General features: G+C 41.4%; 1 protein-coding gene and 1 long non-coding RNA gene across 4 annotated transcripts in view; one reads left to right on the top strand and one right to left on the bottom strand.

The window, feature by feature from the left end:
• LOC307213670 overlaps positions 1–1330 on the bottom strand; it is a 32357-nt gene extending 31027 nt beyond the window's left edge. For 2 of the 3 annotated variants that reach the window (XR_013837616.1, XR_013837617.1), the window contains exon 1: positions 1050–1330. This is a non-coding gene — a long non-coding RNA (uncharacterized lncRNA). The remainder of the gene's footprint in view (positions 1–1049) is intronic. The other variant, XR_013837618.1, reaches the window with a different exon arrangement.
• A 126-nt stretch (positions 1331–1456) lies between these two features.
• Positions 1457–18530, top strand: part of SLC16A10 (solute carrier family 16 member 10) — a 41903-nt gene continuing 24829 nt past the window's right edge. Inside the window, exons 1-2 of the mRNA XM_079971688.1 lie at positions 1457–1961; positions 2002–2516. Of these exons, the coding sequence (XP_079827814.1) occupies positions 2093–2516 (424 nt within the window). The 5' untranslated portion in view covers positions 1457–1961; positions 2002–2092. The remainder of the gene's footprint in view (positions 1962–2001; positions 2517–18530) is intronic.

Raw genomic sequence — 18530 nt, 5'->3', positions numbered from 1 at the left:
AGTAAACACCTGACTTTGTATTGTGCTTTTGGCTTGTTTGTACATGGTGATATATTGCCTACATTGTCCTTGTGGGACTGTTTAAGTTATGTAATATCTCTTTAAAAAACTGACAAAGTTTTCTGGCAATATAAGACCTTAACAGATTTATTTTGGCACAACTGGGGGCTGCAACAAAATGTTGTAGTGTGGAGTGCTCTTATTCAGGTTTCTAGCCCCCTGGCCTTAACAGTCAACCAGCATTCGTTACCTACTAAACACAACCAGTCTATACTGGGCATTTCCCTGCACCAACCAATTTTTTGGTACTTCTGCAAATATTGGGATTCCCCCCATGCCTACCGCTTCTTCTTTATTGTGCATTACTTGTACCATTTGTGCTACATAAGCCTGATTCAGTTCTGTTTCGGTTTTCCTAGCACTCAAACACAGGTATGTTTTCTCTCATTTTGTGTTAATTTTTGTTTTTAAGCCTGCATTTGCATTTGTATGAATTTCATACGCCTTTTTTACATAAAATACATTTTCAATGCTTCTCAATGCATTTTTCAGGAGAAAAAAAATATGCATTTTTTGCACACTGAAACACTGCAAAATCTGGAAGTGTGACTGGCCGGGAGTTGCGCTGTGATCTGCAAGAACATTAAACTGGCAACAGCAGATTGCATCTGTTTCCTGTGAAAAACAGACCAAATTCCTCCTGTGTCACAAGCTTATCAGAAAAGGAGAAAGTGATTTGTGTGTGTGTGTGTCGACAAAAGGGAGTAGTCCACAAAAGCTTATACTACTACAGTAAATCTATTATAAGGTGTTTGTAGTACACTAAAGTATATGCTTGAAGGGGGGGGGGATATAAACCCTGCTGTTCCCCCTCTGGATTTTACTTTTAAAGGTTGTTCCTCAAGAGACCTATCTCCATTTGTGCTATGTGGCTCAGTAAGTAAGCAATGCCCAGTACAAACATATTTTCCTCTTTTTCTTCTTGGACCTGTGTTCCCATATGTAAGCAATTGAACTCTGGGAAAAAGGCTTGCCCCTTTGTCCTGTACCTTGGCAGAACCTTTGTTTCCCTGTCGCCCTGCCAGCAAAGTATGTCGCTGACTTTGGGGAGGCGACTGACGTCACAGACACACACCTTGCCTTGTGTGTGTTACGGTTCCAGCCTCTGGGGCCTCTCTTTCTATACTTTACGTTTTATATACAGTATAGCAGTGTATGTGTTTTCATATATCTCTATACAGTACGAACTCTGTAGCAAAGTTCACGGGGACCTTGCCTTCTCACTTTCCCCTCCCCCTTCACCCCTCCCCGCGCGCCAAATTGCGCCTGCTGAGGGAGGAAAGCAGCTTCATTCGCTGCCGCCGCCTTCCACCAACCGCCTTCCATGGGTGGTCGTTAACTGTTGACTTATGGCTCGGCACGCGCGCAAGCGCGCCAAGAGGCACGTTCTCTCCCGAACGTCGCTGCAAGGCTGGAGTCAGTTTCCTCATCCACTGGCACGCTGTGCTTTTCTCCTTCTCTCCCGCCTTACCCTCCCAGCCATCCGCTGCGGCCCACGGAGAGGGCGGAGCTTCCCCGCCTCCTAGCCAGTGAGAACCTCAGGATTAGGGGGACGAAGAAGGTGGTGGCAAGGGAGCCTGCCTCTTTGCCAGCCACGCCCCTTGGTGGGGCGCGCGCGGGGTGGGGGTGGGGAGTTACTCCTTTAAAATAACCTGAAGGCGCCTTGAGCGAATTTACCACCCTCAGGGGCCGGTTTGTGAGGGAGAATTTTATACGGGGGAATTATATAGATCTATTTGTATATACTATATATATGTTTTCAAAGCGCTGAGTTTCTTTTCCTGTCGAGAAGTTTGATACCCCCCCCCTCACCCGCTCATTCCCGTTCCTGTTTCGAGAGAGATGACCGCATTGCCTCGGCGGAGCTAAGGAGGGAGCGAGAGGCGGCGGCGGCGGCGGCGGTTGGGCTCCTGAGAGGCAGAGCGAGCGAGGGAGCGAGAGAGAGGGGGGCAGAGCGAGGGAGCGAGCAGCCGCGTGAGGCCGCCTCAGCCGCCCTTCCTTCCCTCCGCTTAGCTCCCGCCGGCGGGCTGCGATGTCTCCCGTCAGCGAGGAGGTGGGAGCGGGGGACGCCGTCCCGACTGCCCCCGTGGCCCCCTTCGAGGGGAGCGAGGCGCTGGGCGACGAGCCGAAGCAGGAGAACGGCGGCGAGTGGTGCTCGCACCAGACGCTGCTCTCCTCGCTGGAGGCAGCCGCCGGGGAGCCGACCCCGGTGACGGCGTTCGCGGCGGCCGGGAACCCCCCGGAGAAGCAGCTGCAGAAGCCGCCCACGCCGCCGCCGAAGGGAGGCGAGGCGCCGTTCGAGCCCCCCGAGGGCGGCTGGGGGTGGGTGGTCATGCTGGCCTCCATGTGGTGCAACGGCGCCGTGTTCGGCATCCAGAACTCGTGCGGGGTCCTCTTCAAAGCCATGCTCAAGGAGTTCGGAGACCCCAACGACCCGCAGCTGACGTTCAAGACAGGTGAGTGAGTGCGGGGGGGGGGCGAAAGGGAAGGCGGGAGGTGCGGGAATGGAGACCCCCCCACAACCGCCTCTGAATCGGGGCTCCTGCTTTTGCGTTCAGAGAGATAGGGAGATGATAGGAAGCGAGAGAGACTGGGCTGGAGCACTTCTGGGCGAAGGTGGCTTGTGTTTAGATTTAAAACCACCTATTCGTTGTTTGTGCACAGGACAAAACCTCCGAATTGGTGGGCGGGCTTGGGTGAAGGAGGAGCAGGCGCTAAGGTTTTGCAGTTGCCGCTGTGTATGTGCAGAATCTGTCCCCTCTATTTGGGGGAAAGTTACTGCCCTGCTTCCCATTGTTCTGGGACTGTGTGTGACGTCCTTAAAACAAAAATATCATAAGAAGGGCCCTGCTGAATCAAACCAGTGGCCCACCTAGTCCAGCATCCTGTTCTCACAGTGGCCATCCAGATGCCTGCGGGAAACCTGCAAGCAACTGGTGTTCAGAAGCATTGCAACCTCTGATCATGGAAGCAGAGCATTGCCATCACGGTTAGTAGCCATTAAGAGCCATATTCTCCGTGAATATGTCCTCTTTTAAAGCCATCCAAGCCCTCTTTTAAAGCCATCCAAGTGAGTGGCCATCACTGCCTCCTGTGGGAGCAGAGTTCCATACTTTTAACTATGCACTGTATGAAGTACTTTCTTTTATTTGTCCTGAATTTTCCAGCAGCAGCTTCATTGATGCCCATGAGTTCTAGTGTTATGAGAGGGAGAGAAACTTTCACTCTCTCCATGCCATGTATACTTTTACAAACTTCTATTACTTTTTTTTCTCTAAACTAAAAAGTTCCAAAGATTGCAACCTTTCCTCATATGGGTGTTGCTTTATTCCCTTTTAAGGGTCATGTTGATCACACTTTTCTGAACCCTTTCCAATTCTAAAATATCCTTTTTGAGGTGAGGCAACCAGAACTGTACACAGTATTCCAAATGCAGTTGCACAATAGATTTGTACAATGGTGTTATAATATTAGGAGTTTTATTTTCAATTCCTTTCCTAATAATCTCTAGCATGGAATCTGCCTTTTTCACAGCTACTGCACAGTAGTTCTTCATTTTCATCAAGCTATCTACTACAAACCTGAGGTCTTATTCCTGGTCAGTCACTGCCAGTTCAGACCCCATCCACATATGTGAAATTAATATTTTTTGTGCCAGCATTCATATCTTTACACTTTTTTATGTTGAATTCTATTTCATATTTCACCACCCATTCACTTAATTTGTAGAAGCCTTTTGGAGCTCTTCACAATCTTTTTCTTTTAATGATCCTGAACAATGCAGTCCTGGTAGGATTTCTGCTTTTGGATGCGTATTTTACTTCTGTATCTCCTTCACCCTCTCTTTCTGTCTAGCTTGTGCAAGAGTTTGTAGATTCTGTTTTCTGAAAGAAAGAAAATTAAACAGAATTGGGTTTAAAGGTTTGGCTGAGGATTTGTAACCAGCTGGACAACAATACTCATAGAATCATAGAAATATAAAGTTGGAAGGGATCCTGCGGGTCATCTAGTCCAATCCCCTGCAAAGCATACATGACAGATGGCCATCCAACCTCTGCCTAAAATCCCCCATATAATGAGAGTCCAAGAGTCCACTGTCCAAGAGGTCTTACTGTCAGAAAGGTGTTCCTGATGTTTTGTTTTCTTTCTTGTAACTTGAATCCATTGATTCAGATCCTACCCTCCGGAGCAGGAGAAAACAAGCTTGCTCCATGTTCCATCCCTTTAGATGTTTGAAGATGGCTATCATGTTTCTTTTCAGTCTCCTCTTATTCAGGCTTTTCCATTGGGCTGTCTAAAATAATTATTTTCTCACCTTTGCAGTAACTCTGAATGCAGGTTTCTGCTAATCTGTTTCACAGATGTGTGAGCTGAGACTGAAAAGGAAATTTTACAAGACTAGCCACTGAGTTTGTAGCAGAAATTGGTTTCTGTGGTCCACCTTAAAATATAAATGAATTTTTCTGATTTATTGTGATAATGCTACTTATGTGCAAAACACTTTAAACAGATTTTGTGTCATTTAACGTAAATAAATGTGAATCAGAAATGTCCATGTAAACTGCTAACTTATCCAAAACTTGCAGCTATTTGAACAGCTGTTTTGAACTAGTGTCTATCTTCAAGAAATCTTGGCAATATAAAATCCGTCTGAACACATGCAGTCTTTCAAATTTGCCCCCTATTGTAATCAACAGTGTGTTTCTTTTGGATAATAACTGAAAAAGAATAGTCAGCTAGAACAAATCTTGTTTAAATTAATAGTGGCCTTGGGAGGTGCTTCTCTGTTGTATCAAAACAAATTTTAGCAACTGTAGACTGTTTCCTGCTGAGCACCAAGACTTTCAGGAAGCTCCTGGTATGTAGAAGGGAAATTATTCTAGTAGACAAAGTTTCTGTTCATCTTGCTTAAAATTGAATTAACTATGTAACAACTACATCTAGAACCCAGTCTGAAGCAGAGGTTTACTTTAGTAAATATGTATAGGATTTCAACCCATGCTCCTTATCTCAACTCTGTCTTAAACTGAATAAAAGTTTGAAATACCTTCTGTTTAAAGTTTAGCTCTTATGAATTGCATCCAGTAGTGGCTTTTCCTTAGCATAAAGCACTTCTGTTTAAACAAAATAGGACACCCAATTTTTTAAAAATCTTCTCTTTCCTACTGCAGCCCTCTGAAGCACATCCCATGAAGTTCCAGAAAGTACCCAGACATTTGCTGCAACTTTTTGGAGGAACATAATAAATAGCTAGAAGGGTGAATAAAAAGCACATATAACCCAGCTTCTGCAAGCAAAAATGCTTTCCACTACACTCTCCCATTTTGGATATAACCCTATATATTTTTCCTACAGCTTTGATAAATGCTTTGATAGTTGGATAAGCTGCCAGGGAAGAATAGAAGGAACACATTTTGTTTCAATCCCTGGTAATTAATATGTCTATTCTAACGATCTCTGAGAGAAACAACTACTTCCAACTGGAAAGAAAATAGGTGCATGTATCTCTTAATCCAATTAGCATGTCTTCCTGTTATAATTAATTATCATGACTGCAAGCATCTGGTTGAAACTGAGCATGAACTTCACAAAAGGTGAAGGCAACCTAATCCCCATTATTTTTGCTCACTGAAGAGGATAAGTGAATTAATAAGCAGTAATCATTGAATAATTGCTCTGACTTGGGCTGGAGGTGTGCTTCATTCTTATGAAAGTTCTAAAAGTTTACAGAATTGTCAAAAATTGCCAAGTATTCAGAAAAGTCTAATTATTAGAGTGCTATGTGCCTCCTATGCTTGTTTTGAAATAATAATAATATGGCTACTGAGCCACTCTGGGTTCCAGAGCACTGCATGCGTGCACATGGGAATGGCCAGTGGTGACACTTGCACCACTCAAAGGTTGAACTCCTGTAGACTAGCACTCAGTGATGCATGAAAGGCTGCTGCATGTAGGGAGACTTGGCCGGTTTCTGTGCATGCACAGGCCTTTCTGGATCTTGGATCATATTTTAGAACCTCCATTTTAAAGCTTTCTAGTGGGAGATGTAAGAAAAATATATTGCTGTCTGATGTGTAGCTTGAAAATAATAAAATCGTTGCTTATAGAAGATAAAATTTACAGCATTGGTACAGCACTATGTTAAATTGCTAGGCAAGACACTAGATGTTCGCATTAAACCAAACATTTTATTACTGGACTTGTGGTGCTCCTGTCATTATGATAGCAGCACATATTTCAGCTGAGCTGTTGTCAGGATATACTGATCCTGCCATAGCACTGATGGAGTGACTATAGACTTTCTGAAACAAGAACCGACGAGATTAGTCTCTTGGTAGAAGATCTAGACCTGCTAGTGGCTTGTCAATATACCTTCCTCATCTAGTGTCGCTCAGAGAACTGGTAGCTTCTACCATTGCAAAGCAAGTGTGGGATGGACTTTTGTCAGGACAGCTAAAGTATTCACTTGAGGCTTCTAGTGTGCACATCTCCTTCATTCCGTACTGAAGTCCTGAGTCTTCTTTTTGGAAACAAAATACTGACTGCTTGACCTGAAAGGTCTTTACATTCCTTTGATTTATATTCTCTGCTTTACCTTGCCTTTTCTCTGTAAAGAGCAGAATATAATAAACTTGCTACCAGAACATATGGTATAGTTGAGTATCTGCAGCTGTTGTGAATCAGTGGGCTTTTGAAGAGCCCATAGGTATTGCATTGTTTCTAGAGTGTGCAAAGTCAATGTATATACAGAGGGGTAACTGTTAGTTTGTTTCTGCAAAACAGTAGGCTTATGATATATTTAAAGATAGGGAGTTGTAGATCTAGCTAAGGCATACACAGAATTAGACCCACTGAAATTTATTAAGTCTATTAACTTAAATTAGTTTAAAACAATTTTAAACATCACTGATTTTAATTATGTTTTAAAATCTATTTCACCTACCCTGGGACCTTATGATCAAGAATGAGAAAGAAATCAAAGTAATAATGTCCACTGACTTCGGTAGGTCTCCTTTGACTATGTCTAAGACTTAGTTGATGTCAACTGTAAATGTTAATTGTAGAGCAGGAATGGCTGACATTTTTCAGCCTGGAGGTCACATTGACTATGAGCCCCTCTGGAATGTAAAAGGTGATGTTTTGAGTGGGTAGAGTGATTGTATCACCCACTTCCCTAACTTAGTACAGCAGTGTGAAGATTAGGAGAGAAAGCTCAGGACTGGCAAACCACATTTCTGGCTTGCAGGGCTGGATCTGGACCACAGATTAGCCTTCCATGTGGTAGAATAAGCTTTTGTGAAATTTATACATCTGATGAAGTTGAATCTAGTCCGCAAAAGCTCCATAATTAGGATTGTGGCTGCATTTCATTTAATCAGGGGATACATTAGTGAAGCTACAACAAATCTCAGACACATTCTGCCCACAAGGTTAAAACTGAGAACTGCATGTTGGCATTGGTTTAATTTATTTAATTTAAATAGTGCTACAATGAAAGAGGCATTAGGATTGGAACTACGATTCTTCAGCAAAAATCTCCCTAAGATGCTATTTTACATTAAAAGGAAGGTGTCACTGCAATCTATAGAGAACATATCCCTTTGTTGCATTTCTTATTCTGACCCCACTCCCATCAGTTTAAAATGTACAAATCCTGGAATTCTCAGGAATTTCTAAGTGCACAACTGGAACTTTCAATTATTTAACCAGGGAAATATGCTACAAAAAATAAAATACTAAAAAAAAATTCAGTAGAATGTTCCAGTTAGAATTTAGCCTGCAGTCCAATAAAACAAAGAAAAACACTTTTGCTGAGAAGCTTCCCTGTTCATATGACAAAAAGATTGTGATCTTTGCACTATGATCAAACCTTAAGTTGTTATTCAAAGGTTACAGATATTACCTATCACAATTTATAGAAATTGCAATATAAGCAAGTCAAAGTCGAAAACTAGTTTACTGGTTCAAACTCAATATGCCTTTCTTAAAGAACCTCACAATCATTTCTAAAATAATTACATAAAATTTCTGTGTGTTTGCTCCAAACTCAGCATTTTATTTTTCTAGCAATTTTCTTACAGAGCCATGGACAGGAAACATGAATGCCAATTTAACTACTAATTACTCCCCTGAGCAGTGCATTTTGCTGTTCCTGTAACTAGCCATCAGAGTGTCAAGAGCTTTTATGTCCTCTTCCTCTCAGAGATAAGATTTATTTCTGTTTAAGACCTCAGTGCTATACCTACATACCATGGAGTACCATGGGACTCACTTTTGTGTAGATGCATACAGTGGTACCTCGGTTTAAGAACAGTCTTGTTTAAGAACAATTTGGTTTATGAACTTCGCAAAACTGGAATGGTGGAAGGGCACCAGTGGCGGGAGGCCTCATTAGGGAAAGCGCGCCTCAGTTTAAGAACGGTTTCAGTTTAAGAATGGACTTCTGGAACGGATTAAGTTCGTAAATCAAGGTACCACTGTATAGGGTTTGACTCAGTATCACCACTTCACTTTAGACTTTCAAGCTGACCTTCCTCCTCTGTCTATTTTAGAGCCAAACTACATATTACATTAGCGAAGTCATTGGGGTGAGATTTGTTTTTTCTATTAAAATCAAGCATTTCCTACCTATTCAAGCCTCTGTACTTCACAGCAGTCAATGACACTTTCAAATATATTGCCGTAAGCAAGCCTTTGTTCTACTGTTATTCAGGGTTCTTTTATCCATCTTAGACAATGCTGCACTCAGTTGTTCGCATCACAAAAGCAATGTGAACATTTATACACACCATCTTGGATTGATGCTTAATGTGAGTATACTAACTTATGGTCAGTGCAATCCTGTATCTATTCCAAAGTACCGGTAAGTGGCATAAAGTACAATAGGACCTATTCCCAGGACTCCGCTACATTAGTAAAAAAACAATGATTTGAATGCGCTATAAACATGCAACACCATATGGTGCCAGAGAGCAGGGAATTTTTATACGCGTTTTTCCATAGAATTTCCCCTCTGTGTGCAGATCCACCCCCAGATAAGTGTGGCTAGGGCTGAAGCCTGAATAGGCTGCAGGCAAGTTCTGAAACTGAACCAATTAATTTTCTAAGCAAACTTTGAGATAATTACAATTATTGATTTTCTCTGTCCATATTTTAACTAGGGTCTCTTTTGTCCTCACACTCATCACTGCAACTTTTTTTTTTAATAAATGAGATGTTAGTGTTGTATGCAGAAGAGGGGGAATATTCGTTTGCATGTGGGGGGGGGCTGTTGGGTGTCAAGTTAGCCATATTGATTTGTATGCTGTTGGGGGGGGGGGGGTTTCTTGTTGTTGTCTTGTTTGGTTGTGTATGTAATAAAAGGGAGCCATACTGGGGTGAAGGCGTCCTCTTCTATTTGTCCCCATGTCAGTTTTAGTCTGTTGGTTAGCTTTTCTAGTAAGACTGTTTCCCATATGATTTGGTACCAGTGGTCCATGCTGACTCCTGGAAGATCTCTCCAGTGTCTGGCTATGATGTTTCTGGCTGTTCATCATTGCAGCTATTGAGATAATAAGGATATGTAGCAAACAGACTTTTTCCAGTTAATTACCCATGCAGAGCTGGTCTTAATGAGCCCAGTATGAAACTTTTTCAGGAAATGCTGTGGTGCAAAGAACAGTTTGGCCTTATTTCTCTTTAGCCAGGAACTTGGATACTGAACCCTTAAATGGAGACACAGTGCCATTTTTAACCATGGGAGAATATTTGACAAACAAAAGGATAGTGGAGAGTTCAGTTAACCTTGATTGAAAGTGTCATTAACTAGTGAGTTAACAGCTATTTAAGATTGGATTACAACAGTCATACTTGGAATAGACCAAATAAGTCCATTGACATCAATTGGTCTGTTCTGAGTATGACTAATCTTGAGCCCTGATCCTATGCAATCCCTTTCATCTCTGTAAAAAGGATGCACAGAAGCACTCACTTTCCAAGTATGTTTAAACTTTTTAAAAAAGCATATGTATGAAATAATCATGGTAATCACAGTAAGTGTTAGATGTTAGCAGTATCCCATCTTGTGTTGAAAGTGAAGGATTCTTGGGATATTTCTGTTTTATGCTTTACCCAGCATGAGTTTTTACATACAAGTGGCTCAAACTATTTTAATTTTTTTTTTTAAATTGCATTGTGTAAGTAATGGGTACATTAAATAATGACTAAATGAGGAGCAATTGGGTTCCTCATTATATTTAATTGTCAAGGCCTCTCATTTCATAATTATGAGTTTCTAAATTTGGTGCCAAGAGACTAAAGCAGTCACTCTCCTTCACACTCATTGCAGAGCTTCTCCTGCAGTTAAAAAACAAACCACATGTTCTTGTTGTACAAAAAATATTTTTTACTATATTTTAAGCAGAAGTTGAATGTATTGGGGCTTAATAAATTATGCTATAGGGAGGCAATGGCATAACTGTATATAAATTATTTGAAAGGCCTTTGACCTCCCATTCAGGGTTAGGGCCTTTGTTATGCTTACAGTATCACCTTGGTTTTCTCCTTAATTCTTCCCTCAATGACAACTAGATCTCCACAGAAATTTATCTGTTTTAAAAGGATACCATAAAATGATTTGTGTTTGTTAAGGATGTGGCATATTCATTTTCCAACCTTGATAGATATTGCAGACCCCATCCCCTCTATTTTATTTCAGTTAAATTTCTGTTGTTGTAAAAATCATTGGTAGCTGGATGTCAAAAAACTCCTATTGCATTTGCTATTCATGAACGAAAATTAAGTACCGTTGACTGTGACACAGGAAGCCAGAATGATGATTAAGGGTAGAATTCAACGTGGCACTAGGATATTGTTCCATCAGCAAAAGCAGAAATGCTTGCAATGATGGAAGCATCTCCCTTTCGCCCTTGCCTCTGTGTGCTGTTCTGGGGATTCTCCCAACCCTCCAGAGCAGATCTTCAGGAGGCATGATGGGGGGGGGGGAGGAAATGGGGGAAAGTCCTGTTACACTAGCCAGAGTCTTTGTGCTGGATTGTGCTAGGTACATGAATCTGACTCTAAGAGTGTTCATGTAGGACTAGGGAGGCACAGGATGGAAAGCAGGGAGACCAACCATTGGTGGAACCAGAACCTATGACAGGAGAGCCAAATAATTCTCATTTTGTTCTCATTTCCTCCTCATCTTCCTCCCTGCTTAATTCTACAAGGGCAACACAGACTAAGGAGGAGAAAGCTGACAGGCACTGTCACCCCTTGAGCTGGTTGTAAGTAAGAAAGCAGGCAGGTGGGGCTACCTGAGGGCAGACCTGAGGGTGTTGGGCAGTGCCTAATTCATTGCAATAAATTTAATAAATAAATAAATTGGCATTAAACTTTCTAGGACTAATGGCTGGAGGCACATTCTTGTTCACACAAGCCTACTCAGATGCTTAGAAAGTTGAGGTAATTTTAATTTGTTTTAGTATTCTAACTTTTGTATGCTTTAAAGTACTATTGTATTTTTAAATTGATTTTAGTGTTTTATCTATATGTAAATTGCTTTGATTTTTGTTTTGTTTTTTACAATCAAGCAGTGTATACATTTCTGAAATAATAAAAGAAAAATAAAAGCAAGTTAAAAGGACATAGACTTGAAATTTGCCTCTGGGCATCCCTGTTCTTCTGAAACAAAATGTACTGTTCTGTTCTAGCTGAATTCACCTGTTTTGAAAAGCAGTAGTTAGCTTTCTGAATGTGTATCTGTTTTCTTATAAACCTAGAGCCTATTAGGCATAATTGTTAACCTTTTCATTGAAAATTACAAGGTAGAAAATTGCAAGGTTGCTAATTATGTGTAATGAAGAAATAAAAGAATTCCAACAGCTATTCTGGCAAGCTACAAAACAACCTATAAATCATATCACTGTAATTCTCATTATAAAATTAATTTATCAAAATAATTCCTGCTAAAGGGTTAGACAAGGCTAAGTACAATGTAATAGAAACTGTAAACATCCATACTTGTTCCAACCTAGTAAATATAAAATGGTTTATATTGAACTGTATGAGTTTCTAATGTAATACAAATGTGATACTGTACACTTGTAGAAGAAGAGAAGAGTTTGGTTTTGATATCCCGCCTTTCACTTCCCCTTCAGGAATCTCAAAGCGGCTAACAATCTCCTTTCCCTTCCTCCTTATGTATTGTAGCTACATAAATGGCCAATCTGCTTCTTCTAACAGCAATTGTTTGCATGCATTTCATATATGAAGTTTGAAACATTGTGTTAAAAAACTTTTAATGGCACTGACTAAAGAGGGATAGATATAAAGCAACAAGCATATAACTTGTCATCTGTTACTTCCAAGTGGTGAGAAATAGAAATCAAAGGACTGTGTTGACCCTGAAGTTGTTTGTCTTTCCTCTGTGACTTGCTTTATTCACTCAGATTACAAGCACATTTCTGTGATGTTCTTTTGTATGTAACATGCAGTACAGGAGAGCTGCAGCAGAGCTGTAGTCTGGATTGTACTGTTAGAGCAGATGAGTGTATTATTCTCAGTCAGAAGGAGTGGAGCATACATCAAAGAATTCACTTCTCTTGAAAAAGAAGACAGGGTGAATAGGAAAACACTTTTTTCTTTAAAGGAGAGTAGAAATCTTGTTTTGAGCTCTGCCTTCCAGAGAATGTTAGGATGACTCTGTTGCTCCTGAGCTACCGCTTTGAAGTAGCTTACAAAAAAAGAGAAATAAGTAGTAGCGGGGGGAAATGTTTTGAAGAGCATTAGGCATTACAGTGGTACCTCGGGTTACAAACGTTTCGGGTTACGTGTTTTCAGGTTGCAGACCGCGGGAAACCCGGAAGTACCGGAAAGGGTTACTTCCGGGTTTCACCGCTCGCGCATGCACAGAAGCACTAAATCGTGCTTCACGCATACGCAGAGGTGCCAAATCATGTCATGCACGTGCACAGACGTGGTGCTGCAGGGTACGAACACTGTAGGTTGCAGACGTGCCTCCATGACGGATTACGTCCACAACCCGAGGTTCCACTGTAGAGGTAATGCCCAATGCTCTGTGGATCATAGATCCATACAGCCTTCTTTTGGTGGTGGTGGGGCGGGACAACCAAATGGGGTAGTGAGAATACCCCCTCATAGCTCCCCACATGTAGCACCCAGCTTCCTCCCTGTTAAGCAGGGGCCAGCTGCCCAGAGTTTCAAGGAGTTATTTCAGCCCCTCAGGTTTAGTGCTCTGTTCCCTCTTTCAGTGGTCATCAAGGTGCTTCAGAGAAGTAAGAGATGGCATTCGGCACCACCTTTCTGTCTCCACACCTGCTTGGGCAACAGCCTGGGAAAGGACAACCTCTTGTTCTTGGCAGCCTAGCTCCGTGCCTAGCAAAGCGACTAGCAGGACATAATCTACAGTAATGTCCCTTAGCACATGCAAGTTGAGAGTTTGCAAGTGTTGGAGTCCTGGCAATTTCATCAAACTCCAACATCTTCAGTTGGAGGGAGCCTAATCTATCTCTGGTCAGCCAGCAACTATGGGGAAATGTTACATGAATAATCTGGTCAGATGCCAACTTTTACCCATTGTTAAGTTTGGAGAATCTCTCTAGACCCCTTCACTGAATCAGCAGTCTGTTGTGGCAAATAGATACACTCATCATTCACGCTAAGGAGAAGAAAGAGAAGCCCTTTATTGTCAGCAAGCAGTTTCTTTCCCCTGTTGAAGGAAGTTTCTGCCACATATCTGCTGCATTCCCCATGAAGGAGAACAGTGGAACTGGCTGCAAAGTGGAGTGTACCTCCCACATTGGCTTCTGGCAAGCAGAAACACACACACAGTTCTTGCACATAAAATGTATTCTCATTGGCTGGCAGCTGGGCCAGCTCTTCTGTGTAAAGAAGAAAGCCAGACTTGACATTAAGAGGAGATTTATTCCCTGCCTATTTTCCCTGCCTACAGTCCTGTATCCTAGACAAGAAGCATCCTTCTTTCAGATGGCAGCAATAGCACCTGGGCTAGTCCTGGTGAGGGAGCAATACCAAGCATAGGCTATCCCTAGTATGGATGGATGCCTTCAAGCTGAGTCCAGGTAGCTCAACATATTGTCAGGTCCCATCCCTTCAGTTTGACTTAGTGCAGATGGCACTAAGCATGGAGTTTACGGCCTCAAAGGGGCTTGCTTTGTTTCTGCCTAAATGACAGATTATGTCCAGTTGGGGACTGGAAAATGGATTACCATGCCCAAGGGTTTATACCTTTAAAAAAAAAAATGGGTAAGGGTTCTGATATCAGAAGAAGTAAAATGGGTATGAATCAAACTTCAGAGGATATGTATCAGAGCCATTCACACTCCACCAAGCCAAGCCATCTCAGAAGGGGAGACCCTTCACCTCTGCTCCCAGTCAAGTCCTTCCTGTCTGATCAGCAAGCAACAGGCCTCTGGCTCTGCTGACCTGTTAGAGGGCTAAGTTTTTAAGTGAAGCAGCTTGTTTCTTTTTAGGCACCTTTTTAGGTACATTGCAGCAAGATTGTTGGGGTTTTTTGGGCTATGCTTTGACCCAAAGTCTGAAAAGAGCTTAAGGACACATGGCCTTTTGTGGCACAGCTTCCTGCACTCTTCCTGCACAGCTTTTCCTCCCTCCACTTGAAGCAAGAAAGCAGCTGGAGCTTGCCTCAGGCATTTCATTGTGTCTTGGCTAATGTGAGGGAGATGATGTTTAGCAGACCGCAATAAAATGACATAAATTACTTCCAATAAATGTCTGCAGCAAGAATATGATTTAATCTGCTGTTAATTTCTGGTGGCTGCTTTTACTTTAAATAATTTTTATAAACTTCTTAGGTCTTTATTGATAATTTGTAACTACGCTTTACAGTTAAACCATGACTAGGGCTTGAACGTACTATTAAAAATAATGTGGAAAGTACAGATTGAGCAACTATTGTTATTGTCAGTCATTCTGCAGACAAACATCTGTTTAGTATTTCACCCCATTATGCTTTACCACAATGGAGTAAATTGAGGTAATGGTTTTAGGGGAAGTGAAATCTAGGACAGACTCTAGATCAGGGGTCAGCAAACTTTTTCAGCAGGGGGCTGGTCCATTGTCCCTCAGACCTTGTGGGGGGCCAGACTATATTTTTTGGGGGGAAATGAACAAACTCCTATGCCCCGCAAATAAGCCAGAGATGCATTTTAAATAAAAGGGCACATTCTACTCATGTAAAAACACACCGATTCCTGAACCATCCACGGGCCAGATTTAGAAGGCAATTGGGCCGAATCTGGCCCCTGGGCCTTAGTTTGCCTACCCATGCTCTTGATTATCCTTCCTCTTTCTTGTAATCCTTATTTAACAGGCCATAATGCAATAGCTGTATATCAGATTTTGATATCTACATAACATATCTCAACCTCTGCTTAATAAATTCCACCATCTTTCTCCACAACACTATAATCTCTAGATTCAGCTTTGTCTATTTTGCTATTATAGAAATCTAGATTTTGTTATGCATCCTGTCTTTCTAAGAAATTACAGTTCTGGCCACAAATTGTATATGGGTGCTAAATTGTCTGCGGTTGTGACTACACAATAGAAAAGCAGGCAAATAGTAATCCATGTGATATAATAATAAAGTGGAGAGCCTCCACAATGCTGCTGCTGCCCGTACAAGTGCCCATGTTTTCCAGGGACCATCCCGGATTTACAGAAGCCGTCCTGGTTTCTGATTTGATCCAGGAATGTCCTGCTTTTCCTTAGGACGTCCCTATTTTTATAGGAGAAATGTTGGAGGGTATGCTGCTGGCTGCTTACCTAGATATCTGTATTTGTATTTGACTTTATTTACTTGGGAGTTGGGAATTTCAAAAAGGTAGTCAGCCCTGGCCTCCTTGCCCTCCTGCCAAATTTGCTTGTTATCTTGAAGCTTTGCCAGTGGAGCTGATATAATAGATATGTGAACTCACATTTTAATGCTAAATATTTATTTAAACATTTAAGTATACTGCTGTACTCAGAATATAGTGGCAACCAAAAATTTGCCATATCAGACAAGTTACATTGGTGTTCTAAACTTTTTTTTTTACTACTACTTCTTGATGCGGTACACTGAACTGCATCAAGTTTTGATCAAGTTTTGGTCTAAACACAAAGGCAAAAATTAATGGGCACTTTTTTGTAGTAAGATATAAACCACTTTTTGTCAAAGTAATGAATAAAACAAACCTATTTTAAAATAAATCAGTAGTAACACAGTAGTCATAGCAACAAGGCAAAATCAACCAAAACCTTGCAGGAAAATGTATTAGTTTCTCTAAAATTCCAGCAAGGATGTTATTTTTCATATTTGCTTAGGCAGAAGTTTCCAAAGCTTTGGAAACATTTTTGCAAAGATTCTAGTTCAAGTTGCATCATCCTTACTTTTTTTAAGACAGAGCAGCAAACAATGCTGATTAGTCAGATCTTATGGGGAATAGGAGATTTGGTTTTTCAGATTTGTGAGTTCCAGCTGTGAAGGGCTTTAAGAATCATTGAGCTTGGAAGCAAATTGGTAACCAGTGTAACTAGAGCAGAACAGGTTAAATATGGACATGACCTTTGATGGAAGACTTGCTACATTTGCATTGCTTGAAGCTTTCAAGGACATCTCCTCTACTGGAAGTTGCAGAAGTATGGATTAGTGTAGCAAGTTCTGAGCTACTTGGAATGGGGAAGAGTATCTATCTTAAGCAGGCCTGAATACAACAGTAACCCATTCACCTGCTCAGGCAACAGCACCCTATCACAGATAAAACTGCTCCTCTCCAGGGCAGAAATGCTCCCACTAATATAATCTTTGTCTTGTATGGATTCAGTTTCAGGGCAGAGATTGCTTCTCTGAAGAAATATAGATCTGGGTGTCATCTTCTGATGACAGTCAACCCCCAAGCTTCTGAACTTGCTTGGTAACTTCACATTCTGTAGATGTTAAGCATTGGAGCTTAAGGCACCTTGGTTAGTCCCAGGTTGCTATCACTGTCCTCAGTAATAAAACTCTTTGTCTTACTGGGATGCAGCCCTTCAAGCACCAGCCAAATTTTGTAATGGAGCTAAAATAAATATTTTGGCCTACCATATCAAATGTTGTTGAGAAGTTGAACAAAATGTAGAGGGAAGTATTTCCCTTGGTCCTCCCTGGTAAATTATGTATCAAGCAGTTTCTGGCACATTGAAAAAGCTGAAGCCAAAACACATAACTCAGGAATGTCTGGAGTTGCTGTGTTATCTTGTGCTCAAATCATTTTGAGAAAGGGAGGTTGAAAACAGGCTCTAGATTGATTTGACTGCCCTTATCTTTAAAAAAATGTTTATTTAAGAGTAGATAAATCATTGCCTTCTTCAACCCCTAAGAAGCCAAACCTTTCTAAAGAAAGCATTATCAATTCTGACAAATAAATAAATAAATCACAAAATTCTTGGGCAAGGATCCAACTTGTACATGCTGGCCTTCACAACCCCAGTTATCAAATCCACATCTTGGAGGAGAAGTCAAAGTGACCTAAGCAATTGTTCTTAATGCTTCTGGTATATAGCTTGCATCAACAGTGGAATCAAGTTATATCAAATACAAGAGTAAAATTATGTATTGAAAACTTTCCTGGCAGTTAGAGGATGCATCTAGACCTCTAGGGATTCCTGCCTGTTTAAGAAATCCCATAGCATCTGCTGGATAAGATTAGAGGAGAAAGCTTTGTTTGACGCAATCATTGCCACCTCATATACCTGCTGCTGGACACTCTAGTCTGTTGGATTCAACATGTGTAAAACAGGTACAGTGGTGCCCCGCAAGACGAATGCCTCGCAAGACGAAAAACCCGCTAGACGAAAGGGTTTTCCGTTTTGGAGGCGCTTCGCAAAACGAATTTCCCTATGGGCTTGCTTCACAAGATGAAATGTCTTGCGAGTTTTTCCGACTTTTTCCCCCCTTTCCCCCTTTTTTCTAAGCCGCTAAGCCGCTTATCCGCTAAGCTGATAAGCCGCTAAAAGCCACTAAACCGCTAATAGCGCTAATCTGCTAAGCTGTCAATGGGCTTGCTTTGCAAGACGAAAAAACCGCTAGACGAAGAGAATCGCGGAACGGATTCTTTTCGTCTTGCGAGGCACCACTGTATTTCCTTTTGGGTTGCCATCTTAAGTATATTAAGTTATGATGTTCAAATACTCTGGTAAATTTAATTTTGTGCTACATATTTTATTTCCTTTTATATCATTTTTATTCTATGTCTCATGCCCTTCAATACAATGCCCCTCTGTTTTATAGCGGCTATCCCTCAATTCTTCATCCACTGGTCATAAAATAAGTCATCTAATTTTAAATTGTATGAGGCATTAATTGGAAAAATATGCTAATATAGTTATAGGCTTCTGAGTACACACACTCTAATATTTTCCCTCAGTTCCCAACAACTGCTGTTAGCTGCCAGCTGAAATTCAGGCCC

The sequence above is a fragment of the Podarcis cretensis genome (genome assembly GCF_951804945.1).
Source record: "Podarcis cretensis genome assembly, chromosome: 3".
Lineage (NCBI taxonomy): Eukaryota > Metazoa > Chordata > Lepidosauria > Squamata > Lacertidae > Podarcis > Podarcis cretensis.
This window is presented reverse-complemented; position numbering and strand designations above follow the sequence as displayed.